General features: G+C 43.6%; 1 protein-coding gene across 3 annotated transcripts in view; it reads right to left on the bottom strand.

Annotated features, from left to right (window-relative positions):
* Positions 1-610: 610 nt before the first annotated feature.
* The window catches only part of ELOVL6 (ELOVL fatty acid elongase 6), a 114,890-nt gene continuing 91,226 nt past the window's right edge, over positions 611-24,274 (bottom strand). For all 3 annotated transcript variants that reach the window (XM_060186256.1, XM_060186257.1, XM_007530779.3), the window contains 2 exons: positions 13,185-13,336; positions 611-2,967 (listed from right to left, as the gene is read on the bottom strand). In XM_060186256.1, the coding sequence (XP_060042239.1) occupies positions 2,543-2,967; positions 13,185-13,336 (577 nt within the window). In that variant the 3' untranslated portion in view covers positions 611-2,542. The remainder of the gene's footprint in view (positions 2,968-13,184; positions 13,337-24,274) is intronic.

Genomic DNA, 24,274 nt, shown 5'->3' with positions numbered 1-24,274 from the left:
TCACTTCCTATTCTGACTCGCATTCAAGAATCAGTCACTGGGCAGAGGGTAGATAGCATAATATTTATGCAAACAGACTCTCATGCCTGAGGCTCCAAAGTCCCAGGCTCAATCCCCTGCACCACCATAAGCCAGAGCTAAGCAGTGTTCTGGTTAAAAAAAAAAAAGAAAAAAAAAAAAAACCAGTCATCAGACAATGACCAAATAATTAACACCAACTAGATAAGTTCTCACGGGCCCTTCAATTAAACTCAAGCCAGTGGTTACATGACCTCTTCCTCCTTGTAATTGTCCTGTTTGTATTCTGTCATAAGGAGGGAAAGACCTTACTGCACAGAATCACGAGTCTTCAAAACCGAAGACATTATCTGCACCCTATGAATCTGTTAGTTGTGAGAACCAGACTCGCTGTTTCAGCACATGACACTTGTTGCCCTCAGGGTAATACAACAGTCCTCTCTTCATTGTCATCTCAGAACCAGCGTCAAGACGTCAGACTGCTGACAATAATTTAACACAGATGGAATAGCCTCTCCCCTCCACTCCTTCCCACCCCCCAAGACCATCCACGACTTGTTTTGCACAGCTGCTGTTCTCAATGCTCAAGCCATTCACACAGAATGGAATAAAACTTTATTCTTTTAGATTTGACACATAAAAGGAGATGCTGAGAAAGCCCTTGTCATCTCTAACAGAGAAGCAGTGCGGCTCTATTTCATGAACGACTGCACAATTAAAGCTAAAATAATATAAAAATAATTTGAAAAAAAAAACACCCTTTTCTGTACACGTGCGGATAAAGCAAATAAGATAAATGTTTTTTTTTTCCCTGCTAGCCAGAAAATGAGTTTCTATTCATTTGGGTTCTGAAGGTCAGTGTACCCCGCCAGCCTATACATGATGTACGGTAGTGGGTGTATAATCTAAGCAATGTGGTAGCCCCATAACTTCCCATCTAGTTTGTCTAATCGTTAAGCTATTTTATCAGTTAGAATACTATAATATCACACTGAATGACTTTATGTATTTTTGATATACTAGGAATGTTTACACATTTATTTGGCTTTTGTAAAGGACTGAAATATTACAGGTAATATATTATCTAGCTTTTATTTATTTATTTATTTATTTACTTTTTAAAAGAATATGGCTCATTATATAAATCGGTTTTCTGAGTTCCAAAGCATAAAGTCCATTTTCAAAAAAAAATTCTGAAGCTGACTTTGAAGCAGTGTCTTCTGATTTGGTCAAAATGTTTTGTATCATTTAGAATTTGAAGAGGCAGGGAGTGTGGGGGGTGTCTAGTAGGGGCTCAACTATTCCAGTCAACTTGCCAATGAAGTGTTTGTTGAAGTAACTCCACTTGACCAGCAGAGGGCACTTTAAACACCTTTACATTGCTCCAGGAGCAAATGCAAATGCTACAGAAAACACAGTGTTCACCCAAAATCAGGAAGAGCCCTGCAGAATTCTTGTCGAGATTCACAAAAATATAGAAACTATGGACTGTACCACAGGGTCTCACTGGGGAAGTCATAAGAGTGCGTGTGAAATGGGCTAGGGAGGGGGCAGGTGTGTTGTCTATGACATTGATCTTGGGCTCCTTTATTCTACTGGGGCCTCTTGCCCTTGGCTCAGCTCAAGGACAGCCCAGAGTTCAAGGTCAACCTGGGGCAGAAACTTTCTACCACTGGTACAGAATCCATCTGTCAAAGATCTGGGAGACATTGTTCTGGTATGTATTTACCCTTCTGTTCAAAAGTCCAGGGCAAGCGTCCCAAGGAAGAATACTGCATTGCTACTTACTTTAAAGAGTAGACATTGCAGGGAAGTTTGGGAAGAAGCTTATACAGTGTCTCGCCTGGATTTGGCAAACTCAGTAGCCTGGGGCTGTGCAGTGAAGGGAAAACAGGCCTTCTCTCAGCTGAAACAGAAGTGTGTTCACCTCCATATTCCAAAAAGGCGCTAAGACGTCTCTTCTCATGAGCATTACAGCTACTAACCTTTCTTAAATAGGCTTCAACCTTTGCAAAGCATTCTTGTCCTATATACCCTGTGTTTAATTCTTCTGTCGTTTAAATAGGTTCCAGCTTAGTGTCGAAAAAGATTAGAAAGGAGTGTGTGTGCGTGTGTAAGTAAATTTCTTGGATTCTTAGAGAAATCTAACAGTACTTCTCTTCCCGCATAGTGTTAATAACTTTTGTTTGCCTTTCAGTGGTTCTCTCTCTGTACCTCTGCCTCACTCCTGGTGTTTTTTTTTTTTCTTTTCTTTGTCCTAGAGTTGACAGATCAAAAGGGAAGGGGGTCTTCCGGCAGCAGACTTTTAAGATTGGAGGTGTACTCAGTGAGTCCTCACCAAAATAGGATCATAAACTTACTGGGTTAAGTCAAACCTAATTATCCCTAAGCTGCCTTGTGTTTTTGTGTTTGCTCCTATGTTTTGTTTTAGCTGCACCATATGTGATTCCTTGTGCCATTTTCTTTTGTCTATTGTTTTTTTCTTGATGACCCTGAGCTACGGCTTCCTCCTTGGTTCCCAAGGCTAGTCTGCCTTCGTGGCTTTCCTCGTCTTGCCGATGTAAGCCTCGAAGAAGAAGTGGCAAAAGAGTACAAGGTAGCTGAGGTACATGAGGGAGGACCAGAAGATGTTCTGAAAGTGAGAGTAGCACTGGTCTTGCTGCATCCAGTAGAAGACCAGGTAGTTAACGATACAGCCCATCAGCATCTGGGAGATCTGCGACAAGGTGATCAACATGGCGAACTTCCGGGAGACACGGAAACCTGCCGCTCGCAAGGCATAGTAAGAGTACATGACGGCGTGCACGCTGTAGTTCATGGTCATGAACCAACCGCCCCCAGCCACCATGTCCTTGTAGGAGTACCAGGAGTACAGGAGCACAGTGATGTGGTGGTACCAGTGCAGAAAGATCAGCTTCTGCTTCCTCAGAATGATGAAGATTGTATCTCCTGAAAGATGGAGGAACAAGGGCGAAGATGTGAGTCCTCAGGCCACGACATCACAAGCACATGTTCAGCGGGGAAGCAATGACAGAAGCCAGACCTTCCACCTTCTGCATCTCACAATGACCTTGAGTCCATACTCCCAGAGGGATAAAGAATAGGAAAGTTATCAGGGGAGGGGATGGGATACGGAGATCTGGTGGTGGGAATTGTGTGGAGCTGTACCCCTCTTGTCCTATGGTTTTGTTAATGTCTCCTTTTTTGAAGAAAGAAAGAAAGAGAAAGAAAGAGAAGAAAGGAAGAAAGAAAGAAAGAAAGAAAGAAAGAAAGAAAGAAAAAGAAAGAAGTGATCCCAGGTATGGCAGTGTAATTTTCTCCAAATCTGTTTTCTTTTTTGAGGTGCCCAACATCTGATGCCCAAAAGTATCTGTCAGTCAGATGGAGAATGATCAGTGGTGACTAGCTCTATTTATGGGACAAAAACTGTTGTCAGGAGCCTGGGGTCTTTGTAGCACCATTTCTGTGTGTCCGTCAATGACCTCCTCTTCTGCAGTGAATACTCTGAAGCTCCGTTCTCTTTGTAGAAGGCCATGTGGACACAGCATTCCAGGCTGCATTTGTTCATAAGATAATAGGAGCCCAAGAGACAGCATGTGAAAAACAAACGCAATTTGAATGCATCTTTTGAGCATTAGTTAAAATACAAACCTCACACACCATCCAAACACATTTTGCTGTCTAAAGAATTATTTCACATAGTCAGACCCTCGGGCTTGTCATTTCCAGAACAGATGAGCAAGATGGTGGATAAGAATAAGAAACTGGGAGTCGGGCAGAAGCGCAGTGGGTTAAGCGCACGTGGCATGAAGTGCAAGGACCTGCGTAAGGATCCAGCAACCAGCTCCCCACCCGCAGGGGAGTCACTTCATAGGCGGTGAAGCAGGTCTGCAGGTGTCTTTCTCTCCCCCTCTCTATCTTCCCCTACTCGCTCCATTTCTCTCTGCCCTATCTAACAATGATGACACCAATTACAAAAAGGGGGGGGGGCAACAAAGAAGAAGAAAAAAAAAAAGAATAAGAAATTGAGGGGGCCAGCGATGGTGCATCCAGTTGAACACACATGACCATGCACAAAGGCCTGGGTTCAAGCCTTCCCACCTGCAAGGGGGAAGATTCACAAGCAGTAAAGCAGGTCTGCAGGTATCTCTCTATATCTATCCCCCAGCCCCCTCTAAATCTCTCAATATCTTTCTGTTCTAAAAAAGAAGAAAGGAGAAAGGAAGGAAGGAAGGAAGAAAGAGAGAGAGAGAGAGAGAGAGAGAGAAAGAAGTGGTCTGGGACGTGACACAGTGGATAAAGCACTGGACTCTCAAGTATGAGGTCCTGAGTTCCATCACGGGCATCACATGTACTCGAGTGATGTCTGGTTCTTTCTCTCTCCTATCTTTCTCATAATAAAATAAATAAAAAATATTAAAAAAAAAAAACAAACAAAGAAAGAAAGAAAAAAGAAAGGAGCTGGGTGGTGGTGCACGTAGTTGCGCACATGTTATGCTGTGCAAGGGCCTGGGTTGGAGACCCCAGTCCCCACCTGTAGGGGGAAAGTGTTGCAGGTGTCTCTCTGACTCTCTCCCTCTCTATCTCACCCTACTCTTGATTTCTGGCTGTCTCTATCCAATAAATAAATAAAGATAAGGTGAAAAGTGGTCCGGGAGATGGTACAGTAGATAAAGCATTGGATTCTCAAGCAGGAGGTCCTGAGTTCAGCACTGGCAGTACATGTCCCAGCGTGATGTCTGGTTCTCTCTCTCTCTCCCTCTCCCTCCCTCCCTCCCGCCTTCTAGCTTTCTCCTTAATAAATAAATAAAATCTTAAAAAAAAAACAACAAACCGGCTCCCCACCTGCAGGGGAGTCACTTCACAAGTGGTGAAGCAGGTCTGCAGGTGTCTGTCTTTCTCTCCCCCTGTCTTCCCCTCCTCGCTCCATTTTTCTCTGTCCTATCCAACAACGACGACATCAACAACAACAATAATAACTACAACAATAAAACAACAAAGGTAATAAAAGGGAATAAATAAATATTTTTTTAAAAAAAGAAAATGAGGGTTGGGAAGACAAGGTAATGGTTATGTTTTTTTAAAAAAACAAAACAAAACAAAACAAACAACAGAACAACAAAAAACAAAACTTTCATGCCTGAGGCACCAGTAGTCTCAGATTCAATCTCCAGCACTATCATATGCTGAGCTGAGTAGTGCTCTGGTTAAAAATAAATAAAAAGTCAAGCAGGTCGTCTGCAGGTGTCTATCTTTCTCCCCCCCCCATTTCTGTTTTACCCAACAATGTTGATGTCATCAACAAGTATAACTACAACAATAAAACAAGGGCAACAAAAGGGAAAATAAATAAACTGATTAAAAAATAGGGAGATGAGAATCCCCACTATAGTTAGGAACTTTTCAGAAGTATCCACCACTGCAAGTTTGTCCTCAAGATCACTGGGGAGAAAATGGGTCTTTTTCTTCTCTCTCACTCTCTATTAAAGAAAGAAGAGAAGAGAAAAGGAAAAGCAGGAATGGTAGGGTTATACAGAAACTGAGCCCCAGAAATAAACTTGGGGGCAAAAAAAAAAATCATCTGATTTTTCATTTTGGAGAGAAGGGGTGGAGAGAAAGAGAGACAGAGATAGATAGATAGATAGATAGAGAGAGAGAGAGAGAGAGAGAGAGACCCCTAGACTTACCATGGCTATTTTGAAATTACGGCTGAGATGCATCTCTGCTTTTCCTCTGGGGAGACCACAAACCATCAGAGTCAATTTGCCCCGAGCCAGTCACTCTGGACTCATGATGTTTACAATCTAAGATCACACAGGTTTCTGTGTGTGATGTCGGCCAATCAACCTTTCTTAGCCAAAGTTCCAGGTTATTATGGAAAGGGCTTGGACCAAATGTGCTCAAATGTGTGTGAGTTGAACTCATGAACATTTCAGGCGCCATCACATATCCCAGCTTCACTATTTTTAGTCTTGTGCATACCTGGTTGAGCGAACACATTATCATCTTCGAGGTCCCAGGTTCGAGAGCTCAAAGTCCCTGGTCCTCACCTGTGGGGGGGCGGGGGGAGGCTTCACTAGCAGTGAAGCAATGCTGCAGATATCTTTCCCTTTTTATCTCCCCCTTTCCTCTCAAATCCTGTTTCTTTTCTTTCCTTCCTCCCTTTCTTTATTTTTTTTTTTTGTTGTTTTCAGTCCTCAGTGCCCCTTTTGATGTTAGTCCCTGAAGTCCCGCTAAGTGCAGAGTTGTGGGAAGCTCCAGATCCGGAAACCAGAGCATGCACGGCACTGGGAGACAGGAAGAGCCCGTGCTGTGTGGGGGTTATCACAGGTGGCTGCCTCTATCCTGGTGAGCAGCAGCCCTGCTGAGTCAGAGCTTCACAATGACAAGCTCGATTGAGCAAGGGCCTGGACTCAGATCTCTCTAAGTTGGTTTTTTTTTTTTTTTTTTTTTGCCTCCAGGGTTATTGCTGGGGCTCAGTGCCTGCATCATGAATCCATTGCTCCTGGAGGCCATTCCCCACCCACCCCCATTTTGTTACCCTTCTTGTAGCCTTGTTGTGGCTATTGTTGTTGATATCGTTCGTTGTTGGATAGGAAATGGAGAGAGGAGGGGAAGACAGAGAGGGGGAGAGAAAGATAGACACCTCACGGCCTGTGAAGCGACTCCCCTGGGTGGGGAGTAGTGACATCAAACCGGGATCCTTATGCCCATCCTTGCGCTTGCGCTTTGTGCCACGTGCACTTAACCCACTGCGCTAACGCCCGGCCCCCCAGATCTCTCTAAGTTTTGACAAAGCCAAATTTCACAGGTCTGAAGTGAATCCCAACAGTAGGAGCTTAAGAGATTCTGGCCCAAGTATGTTCATGACTCTCTTCTCTATCTTGTTCTGGTTGACTGAAGCCTCATGATTCATTGAAATGAATCCACTGTTTTCTGCTGAGGAAAAGCCTTCTTGCTGCTAAAAACACTGCGTGAAGGGGGTGGGCAGTCTGTGTTAGTGGACAGGAAGTTTTAGTTGAAGGAGATGAAAAATGGTTGGAGACACACATACGCACACAATGCAAATATTTGTGGCATACAGAGAAATGATCAAGTTTATAAAGTTCTTTTTTACATTGTGTCTGACTTTCCGACGCGCAGCAAAGTGTTTAGTGGCAGATGTAGGGGCATGGGTGGTGGGGATAAAGTTTCAAGTGTGGAATAAGGAAGAAGTGTTATTCCTTCATCTCACAAGAGAAAGTGGTGTGCGAAAGGTAGACCCAAGTCTGGAATACTGAAAGAGAGAACTTGGGGCTTAACAATAAGAAAAGTTCTAAATGGGCCAGGCGGTGGCACACCTAGTTAAGCACAGACACACAGTACACAAGGACGTGGGTTCAATGCTGTGTTCTCCACCCACAGAGGGGAAGCTTCATGAGTGCTGAATAAGAGCTACAGGTGTCTTATCTCCCCCCACCTCAATTTCTCTTTGTCGCTATCCAATAATACATAAGGGGGGGGGGTACTTGGCACAAAGTGCAAGGACCGGCCCGGCGTCAGGATCTCAGTTCAAGCCCCTGGCCCCACACCTGCAGAGGAATCGCTTCACAGGTGGTGAAGCAGGTCTGCAGGTGTCTTTCTCTCTGTCTTCCCCCTCTCCCTCCATTTCGTTCTGTCCTATCCAACAATGGACGACATCAACAACAACAATAATAACTACAACAACAGTTAAAAAAAAAAAAAAGGGCAGCAAAAGGGAAAATAAATAAATAAGTATAAAAAAAGTTCTGGGGGTTGAGCAGTAGCACAGTGGATTAAGCGCACATGGCACGAAGCACAAGGACCAGCACAAGGGTCCTGGTTCAAGCCGCCGGCTCCCTACCTGCATGGGGGGGTCACTTCACAAGCAGCGAAGCAGGTTTTTAAGTATCTATCCTTCTCTTCCCCTCTTTCTACCCCACCTCTCTCCATCCTATCCAACAGCAATGACATCAATAACAACAATAGTAATAACCACAACGATAAAACAACAAGGGCAACAAAAGGGAAAAAAAAAAGTATCCTCCAGGAGCAGTAGATTCATGGGGCAGACACCAAGCTCCAGAAAGACCGCTGGAGGCAAAAAAATATAAAAAAGTTCTTTTTTTTTTTAATATTTATTTTATTTATTTATTCCCTTTTGTTGCCCTTGTTTTTTATTGTTGTAGTTATTATTGTTGTTGTCATTGTTGGATAGGACAGAGAAATGGAGAGAGGAGGGGAAGACAGAGAGGAGGAGAGAAAGACAGACACCTGCAGACCTGCTTCACCGCCTGGGAAGCGACTCCCCTGCAGGTGGGGAGCCGGGGTTCGAACCGGGATCCTTATGCCGGTCCTTGTGCTTTGCGCCACCTGCGCTTAACCCGCTGCGCTACAGCCCGACTGCCAAAAAAAAGTTCTAAACAATCCAAATACATTTTGTTTTGGTCATTAAGTGGCAGTTACAGGATGTTCAAAGAGAAGGAAAAACCCTTGGAGGGCATTGGCACATGAGCTGGGAAACATGCAAAATGAGAGTTAGGGCTGGCTGCCTTGGAGATACTCAAGTAGCACTGATGCCTGGATTTAGTAGTTTACTGTTAGAAGGTCACTGTCAACTGAGCCCCTGAATAACAGAAGTGAGACAAATTTTTAACTGTCTAGGAATCCCAGAACATGGTTTTCTACCTGTTATAGAAGTTGTGAAGACAGACCGATTGGGTGGTTTTTCTCAATAAATCATACCTTGAAGAGGTAGAAGGCACTGACTCCAAATCCTTCAAATATAGCTGGAGAAAATGCAGAGCATAGACTAGTATCCTTGGGTGGAATCAGGAGAGGGCTATTTCCAGAAGCAAAGAGACACCATTTCTGACGTGTCAAAGAAGGCTAGTTGTGGGCAGTACACTGGACAGGGGAGGGGTGACTATCAGCTGAATAGTCACATCTACACTCAGCGCCATCAAAGCAGAGGGGGTATAAATGAGCACATGTAGGAAATACAAAAGGTAATTTTTGTTCATTTGTGTGTTTTTGCCTTCAGGGTTATTGCTGGGGCTCTGTCCCAGTACTACGAATGCACTAGTCCTAGTGGCAATTTTCTTTCTTTTCTTTTTCTTTTTTTTGCCTCCAGGGTTATTGCTGGGGCTCGGTGCTTGCGAATCCACTGCTCCTAGAGGTTATTTTTTTTCCCTTTTGTTGCCCTTCTTTCATTGTTGTGGTTATTATTGTTGTTGTTGGATAGGATAGAGAGAAATGGAGAGAGGAGGGGAAGACAGAGAGGGGGAGAGAAAGATAGACACCTGCAGAACTGTTACACCGTTCATGAAGTGGCCCCCTGCAGGTGGGGAGCCAGGGGCTAGAACCGGGATCCTTACACCGGTCCTTGCGCTTTGCGCCATGTGCGCTTAACCCATCGTTGTGCTACCACCCAGCCCCCAATTTTTCATTTCTTAATTGGATAGGACAGAGAGAAACTGAGCGGGGAGGGGGAGATAGAGACACCTTTAGAACTGCTTCACTGCAACCCAGCTGTCCAACAACAGATGAGTGGCTGAGCAAGTTGTGGTATATATACACAATGGAATACTACTCAGCTGTAAAAAATGGTGACTTCACCGTTTTCAGCCGATCTTGGATGGACCTTGAAAAAATCATGTTGAGTGAAATAAGTCAGAAACAGAAGGATGAATACGGGATGATCTCACTCTCAGGCCGAAGTTGAAAAACAAGATTAGAAAAGAAAACACAAGTAGAACCTGAAATGGAATTGGAGTATTACACCAAAGTAAAAGACTAGAATACAGGTCCATGAAAAATGATGAATGAAATAGTGGGGGTTGTATTGTTAAATGGGAATCTGGGGAATGTTATGCATGTAATAAAAAAAAAAAAAAAAAAGAAGTAGAAACGCAAAGCAGAAATTGACTGAGTTTGGAGTATGGCACCAAAGTAAGAAAGCAGAAGTACACAAGAGTTGCAGTGAGTACCTCCCTAATACTTCCTCTACACTTTTCCAAGCTTTGGGTCCATGATTGCTCAACAATTTGTTTGGCTTTGTATGTTAACTCTCTTTTCAGTCACCAGGTTCCAGGTGTCATCAGGATGCCGGCCAGACTTCCCTGGATTGAAGACCCCACCAATGTGTCCTGGAGCTCAGCTTCCCCAGAGACCCACCCTACTAGGGAAAGAGAGAGGCAGACTGGGAGTATGGACCGACCAGTCAACGCCCATGTTCAGCGGGGAAGCAATTACAGAAGCCAGACCTTCTACCTTCTGCAACCCTCAATGACCCTGGGTCCATGCTCCCAGAGGGATAGAGAATGGGAAAGCTATCGGGGGAGGGGGTGGGATATGGAGATTGGGCGGTGGGAATTGTGTGGAGTTGTACCCCTCCTACCCTATGGTTTTGTTAATTTATCCTTTCTTAAATAAAAAAAAAAAATTAAAAAAAAAAAGTAATTCAGAAAAAAAAAAAAAAGAACTGCTTCACTGCTTGTGAAGCGTCCTGCCTGCAGGTGGGGAGCTGGGGGTTCGAACTCAGATACTCGAGCAAGTCCTTGCACTTAGTACTATGTGCACTTATCCTGGTATGCCACTGCCGGGCCCCAAGGGTGATTAATTTTTAAAGCTGGACACTAAAAGATGTGTGCATGCTATGGTCAGGAAAGACAGGGGTTGAAAAGGAAAAGACTGGCCAGCCCACAACATATCTTGGACATAAAGATGATTTCAAATGGGTTGCTTTTAAAAAACAAAGTTCAAAAAGCTCAGTAGAACTTATCTATGGGCAAGAGACACTTTCATATATGAGGGAACTTTTGTGTGTTTGTGTGTGTGTGTGTGGGGGGGGAGTTACCCTCACTCAACCAGGAAGAAGGCAACAATTTCATCCTGCAGAAAAGCCTAGCCCATGCGGTTGAGCTCCCTGTCCCCTTCCCTCTCTGAGGCCTTATTGAAGTTGTTGGCTTTGGCTCTTTTGGGGAAAGTTACTCAGTTTTCCTTTGCCTTGTATATATGTACACAGGGGGGCAGAATGTGGGACCCCAGAGTGTTGTCACTCCTCCTTGTTGAGGAGTCTCCTGAGGTGAAGGCAAGGAGACTCCGCAGAAACAGCGCTTACCTAGTATAGTGGCTCTGCACAAATGCCTTCATGCCCGAGGCAGCAGGCCTTCAGGTTCAAATCCCAGTCACACCAGAAACCAGAGGTTCACCCCTCTGGTTAAAAAAGGGAGAAGAAGGGAGTCGGGCTGTAGAGCAGAGGGTTAAGTGCAGGTGGCGCAAAGCACAAGGACCGGCATAAGGATCCCGGTTCGAGGCCCGGCTCCCCACCTGCAGGGGAGTCGCTTCACAGGCGGTGAAGCAGGTCTGCAGGTGTCTATCTCTCCTCCTCTCTGTCTTCCCCTCCTCTCTCCATTTCTCTCTGTCCTATCCAACAACAACAACAACAACAATAATAACTACAACAATAAAAAACAACAAGGGTAACAAAGGGAATAAATAAATAAAATAAATATTTTAAAAAAAAAAAGAAAAAAAAAAGGGAGAAGAAAGAAAGGAGAGAGAGAAAGAGAGAAGAAATCTCCTGGGCTTCATCTGCTTTTCCTTTTCAACAACTCTACATTCCTGTCAATCTTTCCCTCCCTCCCTCCCTTCCTTCCTCCTTTTATTTTCTTTTTCTTTTTTGTCCACCAGAGCACTGCTTATCTCTGGCTAAAGTTGGTCCAGGGAACTGAACCTGGGACCTCAGAGCCTCGGGGCATGAGAGGCTTTTTGCAGCATCGCTGTGCTACCTCCCCAGCCCCTTACTCCTCCCTCTCCTTTCCATACCTTGGAGGGTTAAATGCTTCCACCATGTGGTAGCTATTTTGAACCTTGTAGTTCCTGTATGTATGAAATTAAACTACATCCTGATGCTTATTTAATAACTGGCCAAAGCACATATCTCCCTTCTGGTTGAGGGAGCTGATAATCACCAGAGGGTGCCTTTCTCTAGCTGTAAAGATGGTTTCCTTCCTGTTAATTGGCCAATGTCAAACCATTGCCCTGGACTGGAGAAAAAGCCCAATGGTTTACGCAATAGACTCCATCCCAGAGGCTAGGAGGTTCCAGGTACAGATCCTGGCACCACCATAAACCAAAGCTAAACAACGCTCTGATTTAAAAAAAAAAAAGTGAAAACCACTGCTTGTCACCGTTCACTGTTTTTGTTTATTTGTTTATTTGTTTTTGCTAACCCAGGTCACACTCACTGCTCTTCTCCAAAGCCCATTCTTTTAATTTAATATTTTTATTTAGAGAAATTGAGAGGAAAGGGGAAGAGGGGGAAACAGGGGTTTGAACCTGGGCCCTCGGGCACTGTGATGTGTGCCTTTAACCAGATGATGCCCCCTCCCCCCCAAGGCCCTTCTTTTTGATGATGAAAACAAACAATGACAGTGCCCGGAGCCAACCTCTCAGCTCATGTTAAGGAGACATGAGGATATTCAAATGAAGACCTTCCCAGTTCCAGAGAGGCAAGTCCACTTACTTCGATGTGGGGCTGGGACACAGAATAGTCCGCCCCCCGCCACCCGCACACTTGTGTTTGAACAATGGTGCAGACATTCTTGGGGAGAAAGGGCAGAGTGCACTGTCTGCATTGGTAGTGAGTGCTTTGAAATCTACATGTAAAAGCCTGTGCTCTTCCAAATATTTCCATGGAGAAGGGGGGGGGGGTGATGGACATTAGAAAATCAAGTTGATTTTCTGTCTTTTTTTTTTTTTGCCTCCAGGGTTATTACTGGGGCTTGGGGCCTGAACTATGAATCCATTGCTCCTAGAAGCCATTTTTCCCATTTTGTTATCCTTGTTCTTATTGTTGCCAGATAGGACAGAGAGAAATGGAGAGAGGAAGGGAGACAGAGAGGGGCCAGAGAAAGATAAGACACCTACAGACCTGTTTCACCGCTTGTGAAGTGACCCCCCTGCAGGTGGGAAGCGGGGGAGGGGGGGTCGAACCGGGATCCTTACGCTGGTCCTTGCGCTTTGTGCCATGTGCGTTTAAGCCGCTGCGCCCGGCCCCTTTCTGTTCATTTTAATGCACATATTGTGGGCATGTTGCCACATGAGATCAAGGTGGGCTGTGGGAAGGGGGGAGGAGGAGGAGGAGGAGAGAAAACACTCACCTAGTTCAGGTGCTTTGCTTAGTACAAATGCATATGCCCAGAATTTGCTGATGGGTCCATTGTAGAAACTCTGGTCACAAACGGACTGCTTCAGGCCTTTGGTCATCAAAATGTACACCATATAAGCACCAGTTCGAAGAGCACCGAATATACTTCACAATGAAAAGAGAAAAGAAACAACATTCAGGGAAAAAGCTCTGACTGTGGACAAGGAACTGTACCATACAGTGAGGGTGGGGGTGAGGGTATGGCTTTAGGTGAATCATATCTTAAACTATTTTGTTGGGGCCAAGTGGTGGAGCAGCTGGTTGAGTGCACATGTTATAATGCGTATGGTCCCCACTGCAGGAGAAAAGCTTTGTGAAGTGGTGAAGCAGGGCTGCAGGTGTCTCTCTGTCTCCCTCTCTATCACCCTCATTCCCTCCCAATTTCTGGCTGTCTCTATCCAATAAATACATTAAGAGTCAAGAAAATGACAGTGATTTATCTGAAGATCTACTGAATGAAAGGTTTTAAAACAATATTTTGCTTGGCAACTAGTAATGGCCTACAAGATTACTAGGTCACAGGGACGTAGTTTCACATCTGTACACATCACCAGTGTTCTGGGTATTTATTTAGTTGTTTTCCTATGTTCTTGTGTTCCTATTCTTTTAATTAATTTATTATTGGATAGAGGCAGAAATCTACAAGGGGAGATAGAGACATGGTGTGTGTGTGTGTGTGTGTTTTCGGAATCGGGTGATGGCGCACCTGGTTGAGCGCACATGTTACAGTGTTCAAGGACCTGAGTTCAAGCCCCTGGTCCCCACCTACAGAGGGAAAGCTTTGTAAGTGGTGAAGCAGTGCTGCAGGTGTCTCTCTTTCTCTCTCCCTCTCTATCTCCCCTACCCTCTCAATTTCTGGCTGTCTCTATCCAATAAATAAAAATGAAAAAAAAAAAAAAAACAAAGACAAAAAACAGCACAGCAGAGAGGAGAGGAGAAAGGAACTTAATTAAACAACAGTAATAATGAGTAGCACCGCTATCATATGTAGCACTATTAGAATTTTCCACAAAGTGCACTGAACTATCAAAGTCAAAACATTCTAGTTTGAACTGGAAATTCTGATTACGACATCACACAGCCTTATAAAACCAGCTAGGCTTCCCTATATCATGACCATCACCATTATCGTTATCACTTTATTGGGAGAAATGTTGATATTTGGGAGCTGGGCAGTAGCACACAGCACAAAGCGTAAGAACCGGCTTAAGGATCCCAGTTCGAGCCCCTGGCTCCCCACCTGCAGGGTGGCAGCTAAGCAAGCGGCAAAGCAGGTCTGCAGGTGTCTATCTTCCTCTCTCTCAATTTCTCTCTGTCCTATCCAACAACAACAACAGCTATAACAACAATAACAACCACAACAAGGGCAACAAAATGGTGAAAATAGCCTCCAGGAGCAGTGGATTCATAGTGCTGGCACTGAGCTCCAGTAATAACCCTGGAGGCAAAAAAAAAAAAAAGTTGATTTTTCAAGGCTGTTGTTGTCAAAGGTGTGTAGTTTATCTCCCCTACAACAGATTTCAACATACCAGACCTGTCATCAGCTTGTCCTTATCCACCATAGTTGACCATGCTACCAGAGTCCTTAGATCTGCTAAAACAGTCCACAGCTAATGTTTTGCCCTGCATTTTGTTTCTTTGCTTTGTTTCTTTTTTTATTATTTATTATTAGTAATTTAATTATGATTAACAAGATTTTAAGGTAACAGGTACAATTCCATACAGTTCTCACCACCAGAGTTCCATGTCCCATTCCCTCCATTGGAAGCTTCTCTATTTATTACCCCTAAGGGAGTCTGGACCAAAATTCTTTTTGGGGAGCAGAAGGTGGGAGTTCTGTAATTGCTTCTCCACTGGACATGGACTTTGGCAGGCGGATGCACACCCCCAGCCTGTTGCTATCTTTCCCTTGTGGGCTAGAGCTCTGGAGAGGTGAGACTTCGGGACACAGTGGTGAGGTTATCTGCCTGGAGATGTCAGGATGGAATAAATCGCCTATGGATGAAGTCACCTCGAAACTGTCCTTCACCTTCTGGCTTGCCTCACTTAACAAGATCATTTAGGATCACTCATGAATAAGCAGCTACAATCACCAGGAAGTGCTTCGAACAATTCCAATGTCCCTGACCCTTCTTAGTACCAATTGGCTGTGAACTTGAGGTTTGGAAGCCACTGGACTGTCTGAACTCTGGGTTAGGGAAATCCTGAGGACGTCTACCAGTGTGACTTTCTGTTTCCCTCCTGCCTCGACCAGGTCTCCCATGAACTGAAGAAAGTTGCCTCTCAGGGGCCAGGTGGTGGTGCACCTGGTTGAGTGTACATGTTACAATGCACTAGGACCCAGGTTTGAGTCCCCAGTCCCCACCTGCAGGGGGAAAGCTTCACAGGTGGTGAAGCAGTGCTGCAGGTGTCTCTGTCTCTCACCCTCTCTATCCCTCCTTTCCCTCTCAATTTCTGACGGTCTCTATCCAATAAATAAATAAAGATAATAAAAATCTTTAAAAAAAAAAAAGAAAGAAAGTTGCCTCTCTATGCCTCCTGCTGTTTTGTTTTGTGCCTCAGAGTGCTGTTAAATTTTCCAATATGAACATGGTTTGGGAAGAAGGCCTTTCCTCCTATAACTTGTCTTTATTCATCCACTCGTAAGGGCTTTTCAGTGCAATCCTGAGTGGGTGGAGAATTACTGTGACTAGGTGGGTGTACATTCTGTTGAGCACAAGGACCAGGGTTCAAGTCTCAAAGTCCCTATGTGCTGGAGGCTGGTAGGAGCTTCATGAATGGTGAAGCAGTGGTGCAGGTGTCTCTCTCTTCCTCCCATTCTATTTCAGTTTCTCTCTGTCCAATAATTGAATTAATGTTGACGTCAGAACAACTCATCACCAGGACCACAAAAGTGGTTAGTCATCTTGTTTTGATAGAAAACTCTGCTCCTTTGAGAAAACTTCTTCTCTTCGGGAAAATTGCCAAATGACTGGAACAGTGACAAGGCTAGTGCCAAGACTACTAGCAATGCTCCATTAACTCTACTTACAAAATCTTAACCAGCTTTCACAGCTGTCTCAGGAGACCAAACTTTTCCTTCCCTTCCCTTTCCAGTTTTCTGTCTCCCTCCCTTTCTTTCTGGAGGGGTGATTAATGAAGATTTCACTGGGAGAGCACTTAAAACATGACAAATTACACTGTCTATATAAACAGTTTATCCCTCAACCTAACCCAACTGTAAAGCAGAAAGGAAGAGAGGAGGGTAGGCAGGTAAGGGATGACAAGGAATGCCCTTTAGGATTCTAGTTCTATTTAAAAATAATAATAATAATTTGATAGGACAGAGAGAAATTGAAAGAGAACAGGGCTATAAAGGGAGACAGACACCGGCAGCCCTGCTTCATCACTTGTGAAGCCTTCCCCCTGTAGGGGGGGACCAAGGGCTTGAATAATAACTACAACAATAAAAAAATTTAAAAAGTATTGTAACAGGGACTCATGTCCCCAGTTTGATAAAGTGAATTCTGAAAACAATCTGTAGTTTTGTGTCCATAGTAAGTCGAATCAAAGAAGAATTTTTTCTTTGCTCCTTCATCCTTCTGTTGCTACTGGCTAGCTTGCTTTCTGTTTTCATTTTTCTTATGGATTCAGATTTTTGAGTAGAGATTTCAAAACAGAACCATTATCTCCTGGCAGTGAGAAGAAGAGATGGCCAAAGACAACTGCTTTTCATTACTACAGTAAGTTATACACAGTTTCCTCTATCTTGACCCAACTGAGACATGCACTTCCACTAAAAAATGTTCACACATAATATTCATTAAGATAATAAACTTTTGGGCAGAGGGTAGATAGCATAATGGTTATGCAAACAGACTCTCATGCCTGAGGCTCCAAAGCCCCAGGTTCAATCCCCTGCACCACCATAAGCCAGAGCTGAACAGTGCTCTGGTAAAGGAAAAAAAAAATAAAAATAAAATTAAAATTTTTTAACATATATGTTTTTATTAGAATGTTTAAATTTTTTATATTTATTTTCCCTTTTGCTGCTCGTTTTTTTAAAAATTGTTGTTGTAGTTGTTATTATTGTTGTTACTGATGTCATCATTGTTGGATAGGACAGAGAGAAATGGAGAGAGAAGGAGAAGACAGAGAGGGAGAGAGAAAGATGGACACATTTTTAAGAAAAACATCCTCTAGAAATTTAAGGTACTGACAGAAACAAACATGACAATCAAATTCCTAATTTTGTTTTATGTTGTAGTTACTGACTTCGTCATTGTTGGATAGGTCAGAGAGAAATGGAGAGAGGAGGGGAAGACAGAGAGGGGGAGAGAAAGACAGACACCTGCAGACCTGCTTCACCGCCTGTGAAGCGACTCCCCTGCAGGTGGTGTGCTACTGCCCGACTCCCAAATTCCTAATTTTTTCTTTGCCACTTACTGAGTGCTTTAGGATTTGTGTAATCAGTCGCATGTTCTTTTTAAAATGTAGGTGGCCTTCTCTAGTATTGTGTCTTTGTGCTTCCACGAGGACCACAGATGCTGATGGATGTTAAAATTATTCACTTGACAATAGTAAAATGTCCTTTATTAGAATCATTATAAACTCTTCCAACAATCAATCATATCCTGGCTACATTTTCATTTATAATTGCTCCAAGTTCTGAGCAAAAGGTAATGGGATTGTATTCTTGGAGTTTGAAAGAGCTAGAATGCTTGAAATCTGCCTATTTGCTCAATTATCTTTTTCAATCTTCTAGACATACAGCAAAATATTTGTAAAATGAGTCTGCTAGATTTTATTTTATTAATGTTTATTTATTTATTTCCTTTTTGTTGCCCTGGTTGCTTTTATTGTTGCTGTAGAATCCTCACGCCGGTCCTTGTGCTTTGCACCATGTGTGCTTAACCTGCTGCCCTACTGCCCGACTCCGCGTCTGCTAGATTTTAACGGCACTATTCCAGTGCCATTTAAGATGCAATCTCTAAGTCTTTTTTTTACCTCTTAGTATCCAACTAATAGATTAACAGTTGAAAGCAATGAGGTCGACCACAAATATACAGAGACCATGATAGTTTTGATCTAGTTTTAAGACTACAAAACACTTGAAAGGTGCTTAGCCCTTTAAATGGTTAGTGCCATAAACTGTGGAAATACCTCCTTCTCTTGAGTTTTCACACCACATATGTATGTGGAATCAGGGTTAGAAACGGTGGGATACGGGACCAGGTGGCGGCACACCTGGTTGAGCACACAGGTTACAGTGCACAAGGACCCAGGTTCAAGCCCCTCGTTCCCAACTGCAGGCGGCAAGCTTTGCAAGTAGTGAGGCAGTGTTGTTGCAGGTATCTATCACCCCCTTCCCTCTTGATTTCTGGCTGTCACTATCCAATAAATAAATAAAGATGAAAAAAATTTTAAAAGGGGGATACTTTCCCTATGCTTGTCATTCACTCTCTATTCTCAGAGGGGGATGAAAAAAGAAAAAAAAAGAAAAAAAAATCTTCAAGCAGAAGTTCTTAACTGTGCCTGTGTGTTTTGCTTATGTATTACCCATGCCTTTAGACAACTATGAGTTACAGAAGTCCTTAAAGATTCCTGGGCCATGGCATTTAATGAAAAAAAAAAGTTTTTAAAAGCCTGGGACCTTGCTTTTAAAAGAAATTTTATTTTCCCTTTTGTTGCCCTTGTATTTTTATTGTTGTAGTTATTATTGTTGTTATTGATGTCGTTGTTGGATAGGACAGAGAGAATTGGAGAGAGATGGGGAAAACAGAGAGGAGGAGAGAAAGACAGACACCTGCAGACCTACTTCACTGCCTGTGAAGCGACTCCCCTGCAGGTGGGGAGCTGGGGACTCGAACAGGGATCCTTACACAGGTCTCTGCACTTTGCGCCACCTGTGCTTAACCCACTGCACTACCGCTCGACTCCCAGGGAACTTGCTTTTGCTCACTCCCCAGATCCACAAACTACTTTCAAGGGGCCTCACATCTCTGCACATTTCCTCGGGGAAGGTTATCTTCTCATTTCCTGATCAAATCTGAGCATGAGGAAGGTGGAAGGAGGTTAATTCCTTCCATCTTATGACTTCTCAGCATTAAGACCTTCCAGTAAGGGGAAGGGTTGGGAGTGAACCCAGTTGAACACACACATTACCATGTTCAAGGATGAAGGTTCGAGCCTCTACTCTTCACCTGCATGAGAGATGCTTCAAGAGCATTTCTCTCTCCTCTATCCCCCCTCCCCTCTCAATTTCTCTCTGTCAGATCTAATAACATTGGGGGGGGGGGAAGGCCACCATGCCAGCAATGAGCCCCAGCTATATCCCTGATAGACAGGAAAAAAAAAAAAATACTCAAACAAAAACATCTTCCAGGGGGTCTGGCGGTGGTGCAGCCAGTTAAGTGCACATGGTGCAAAACAAGAACTGGTGTAAGGATCTGGGTTCGAGCCCCCAGCTCCCCACTTGCAGGGGGGGTCACTTCACAGGCTCTGAAGCAGGTCTACAGGTGTCTTTCTCTCCCCCCCTCTGTCTTCCCTATCTCCCTTTCCCCTTTAATTTTCTCTGTCCTATCAAAAATAAATTTCAAAGGCAGATCTGAAATCTCAGGTTCATTGTCTAGCACCACCGTAAGCCAGGGCTGGTCAGTGCTCAGGCAAAATATACACAAATAAATAAAAACAAGTAACACTGGTTATTGATTTGGAAATTTTGAACAAGGTCTATTAAGTCTTCTCTATTCTCAATAGTTGTCCACTTTACATCAAAATTGAAGAGTTTCCAGAACCATAAATGTTTCCCATCTGGGAGTAGGACGATAAAGCAGCGGGTTAAGCACACATGGCGCAAAGCGCAAGGTCCAGCCTAAGGATCTCGGTTCGAGCCCCCGGCTCCCCACCTGCAGGGGAGTCGCTTCACAGGCGGTGAAGCAGGTCTGCAGGTGTCTGTCTTTCTCTCCCCGCTCTCTGTCTTCCCCTCCCCTCTCCATTTCTCTCTGTCCTATCCAACAACAATGACATCAATAACAACAATAATAACTACAAGAATAAAAAAGGGCAACAAAAGGGAATAAATAAATAGATAAATATTAAAAAGAAAAAGTTTCCCATCCAATGTTGAGAGCCGTTTCCTGTCTCTTTCCTGTCTCTTGGATTAAGGTGGCAGCTTGGAGGTGAGTCTGATTCTCTCTTTTATTTTCTCTAGTATTGCCTTCTATCATTAACTGTAGTCAAGGAACTAGTTCTGGGAAAACATGACCTGGGGGCCAGGTGGCAGGCGTCTTGTATAAGTGCACACATTACAGTGCACGAGGACTCAGGTTCAAGTCCCTGGTCCCTATCTGTAGGGATCAAGATTCAGGAGCAATGAAGTAGTGTTGAAGGTGTCTCTCTCCTTCTCTATTATCCCTCCTTTCATTTTTTCTCTGTGTCTATCAAATAAATAAAGTAAAAACAATTAAAAAAAGGAAAAGAAATGAATCTAGACATGAACTTAGAAAAAGAAAAAAGAACAGAAGCAAACAATTTCTTTTTTTAATTATTTATTCATTCCCTTTTGTTGCCTTGTTGTTTTACTGTTGTAATTATTATTGTTGTTGTTAGTGATGTCATCATTGTTGGATAGGACAGAGAGAAATGGAGAGAGGCGGGGAAGACAGAGAGGGAAAGAGAAAGATAGACACCTGCAGACCTGCTTCATCGACTGTGAAGAGACTCCCCTGAAGGTGGGGAGCTGGGGGGCTTGAACCGGGATCCTTAAGCCAGTTCTTGCGTTTTACGACACCTGCGCTTAACCCACTGCACTACTGCACGACTCCCCAAACAAACTATTTCTAAGCCTTTATAAGAATTACAATAGTTATGTTTGGAAATGGGAGGGTGGGGACATAGAAATTGGATGGTGGGTGTGGTTTGAGATTATAATCTTACAATCTTGTAACCCACTGTCAATAACAAATAAAAATGGGGGGGGGGTGTTTTATCGTGCTCAGACACTACCATAGCATCTTGGCTCATATTCCTTTTTCTATTCCAGGCCTAGAGTTATCTGAACAGCTTGAAATCTTGGCAGTTCAAATGGGTAATTCTCACACTTGGACTTTACCCAATACGGGAAACAATGAAAGACTTTCGGAAACCTTGTAAGCCCAGCTGTCTCTGATTAACCGCCTTCTGCCAAAATATATAAGCTTCTCTTTGTGCACCTGCCATTGATATCACAGCAGACATCCGAATATTTTCTTTCAATTATGAAGCAATCATCTAGAACTGATAGTGGGATGGAGGAGTGATCTTTTATGATGTATTTGGTAATAGAAAGAGAGAGGGAAGGGGAGGGAAAGGAGCTTGGGGAAGGGTGGGGTAGGGAGGGGAGGTGAGGGGAGGGGAGGGGGAAGGAAACGGATGGGAAGGGAAGGGGAGAGGAGGTGAGGGGGGAAGGAAAGTGATGGGATGGGATGGGAAGGGATGGGATGGGAAGGGGAGGGGAGGGGAGGGGAGGGAAGAGAAGGTAAGGGAGCTTTGCAGTCAAATGGTCTCCCATTTGTGCTCAATTTGCTTCTATCTTTTCTCTTTTCACACTGCTGATTTTTTGGAATGAAGGTTAAAAAGTCTTATCATTTCCTTAACCAATTTCAAGAATGATTTAAATTATAAATCTCACAGAAAGTTGATCAGAAGTGTGTACAGAATGAAAACTTTTGAGACCTTTCTTACTCAAACATTTCAGTGACGGTGTACAGGTTGTCTCCACTGCAAGCAACAGTGTGTGTGTTTTCTGAGGCTTGTATAGTTTATGGAGACAAAAGAACAGGCATTATTTTCACTAGAGTTCTGGGTGAGGTACAAGCAAGTGAAAACCTGAGGAATTACTTGGGTATAATTGAGTTTGGGTATCAGGACGCTGATTTTTTAACACATTAACTCAACCTGGTGTGCCACCACCTAGCCCTAGGGCTCTGATTTTTAAAACTATCCTTTTCCTTCCTGGGTGTTAAATACCTAGTTGTTTATTTTATTTTATTTTATTTTATTTACAAGAGCACTGTTCAGCTGTGGCTTATGGTGGTATGGGGGACTGAGCCTGAAACATTCAGATCTGTTACAGCCCAATTGACATACTATTTTTTAATTATCTTTATTGTTTATTTGGATAGAAACAGAAAGGGAAAGGGGTGAGAGAGGGACAGAGACAGAGAAACACCTGCAGCCCTGCTTCACCATTTGTGAAGCTTTCCCCCTGCAGGTGAGGGGACTCGAACCCAGGTCCTTGTGCACTGTAACATGTGCGCTCAAACAGCTGTGCCACCAGCCGGCCCCTGACATATTATTTTAATCACCAAAAGAATAACCTGTTGTGATCTCCAGGAATTTTTTTTTTCTTTGAATCTTGCAACTTTGTTTTTTGTCAATATGCCCAGATAGTGTGGTTTGGGAGATGGTGCCAGTGGATAAGGTATTGGCCTCTCAAGCATGAGGTCCTGAATTTAATCCTCAGCAGTACATGTAAACTGATGTCCGGTTTTTCTCTCCCTCCTCCTATTTTTCATATGTAGTTTGCATGCCCTAAATTCTCATCATTGTCTTTTTTTCCCCCCTCCGGGGTTACTGCTAGGACTCAGTGCCTGCACTACAAATCCACTGCTCCAAGTGGCTATTTGCTCCGTTTTATTGGAGAAATTGAGAGAAATGGGGGCAAGAGAGAGGAAGAAAGACAGACACTTGCAGACCTGCTTAGCAGTTTGTAAAGGGTCTCCCCCTGCAGGGCCGGGCGATGGTGTACCTGGTTAAGCGCACGTTAGCATGTGCAAGGACCTGGGTGCAAGCCCTTGGTACCCACCTACAGGGGTGAAGCTTCATAAGTGGTCAAGTAGGGCTGCGGGTGTCTCTCTGTCTCTCTCAAATAAAAAATAAAGATACTTTTTAAAAAAGTCTTTATTTAATTATTTATTTATTCCCTTTTGTTGCTCTTGTTTTTTATTATTGTAATTATTATTATTTTTGTTGTCATCGTTATTGGATAGGACAGAGATGGGGGAAGACAGAGAGGGAGAGAGAAAGATAGACACCTGCAGGCCTGCTTCACCACTTGTGAAGAGACTCCCCTGCAGGTGGGGAAAGATAATTTTAAAAAAGAGTCCTCCCTGCAGGTGAGGAGCTAGGGGTTCGAACCTGGATCCTTGCATTCAGTAATATGTGCACTTAACAGGGAGCACCACTGTCTGTCCCTCGTTATTCTATTTGTAATTTTTTGTATTATTTAACTAATTAATCTATTTATTCAGATCTGAAGGTCTTTTTGCATGATCACTATGCTTTCTCCCCAGGTCCCTCCCTCCACATCCCCCTCCCCCCCCCCCCCGGCCCAGCTAGAGCACTGCTCAGCTCTGGTTTATGGGATTTGAACCTGGGACCTCAGAGCCTCAGGCATCAGAGTCTCCCTGGTCCAATTTTTAACTTTTAAATCCATAATGTTCTACAAAATTCTCCTTAGGCAGTATAGGATTAACTTTACAGTAATTCATTTTTGGTTGGAGTTTATATATTTATTCCACCTATCTGTAGCTTATATATTTAGGCTTAATTTACTGTAATGTGTTAAGTTCATTCAGGTACGCCACGGATGCATTGGATCGACCTTCTCATGGTGCAACCCGTGAGTACCCATTCATTGGGGAAACTGACGATCCTTCCTAGCCGACTGAATCCACATGGATCCCAGTCACTTTCAAAGCCAGCAACAAGCAGCTCCTGACAGCTTTCAACCTGACGCTGTTGACTGGCTACAGAAGAAGGGCAAACGCTAGAAGAAGAAGGTACGCCACCACTGTCCCCTGTATGACTTTTCAAAAAAATATTTTTATTTAAAAGAAATTAAGGACAGGGGAAGACAGAGAAGGAAAGAGACAGGACTGAAGAGATAGTATAATGGTTATGCAAAAAGACTTTGGTGCCACCCCAAAGGTGCCAGGTTCAATCCCCAACGCCACCATAATCCAGAGCTGAGTAGTGCTCTGGAGAAGGAAACAAAAAAACAGATAAAATGAAATAAAAACT

The sequence above is a fragment of the Erinaceus europaeus genome, chromosome 2 (genome assembly GCF_950295315.1).
Source record: "Erinaceus europaeus chromosome 2, mEriEur2.1, whole genome shotgun sequence".
NCBI classification, from domain to species: Eukaryota; Metazoa; Chordata; class Mammalia; order Eulipotyphla; family Erinaceidae; genus Erinaceus; species Erinaceus europaeus.
Note: the sequence above shows the minus strand (reverse complement) of the source record. Positions and strands in the feature narration are given on the sequence as shown.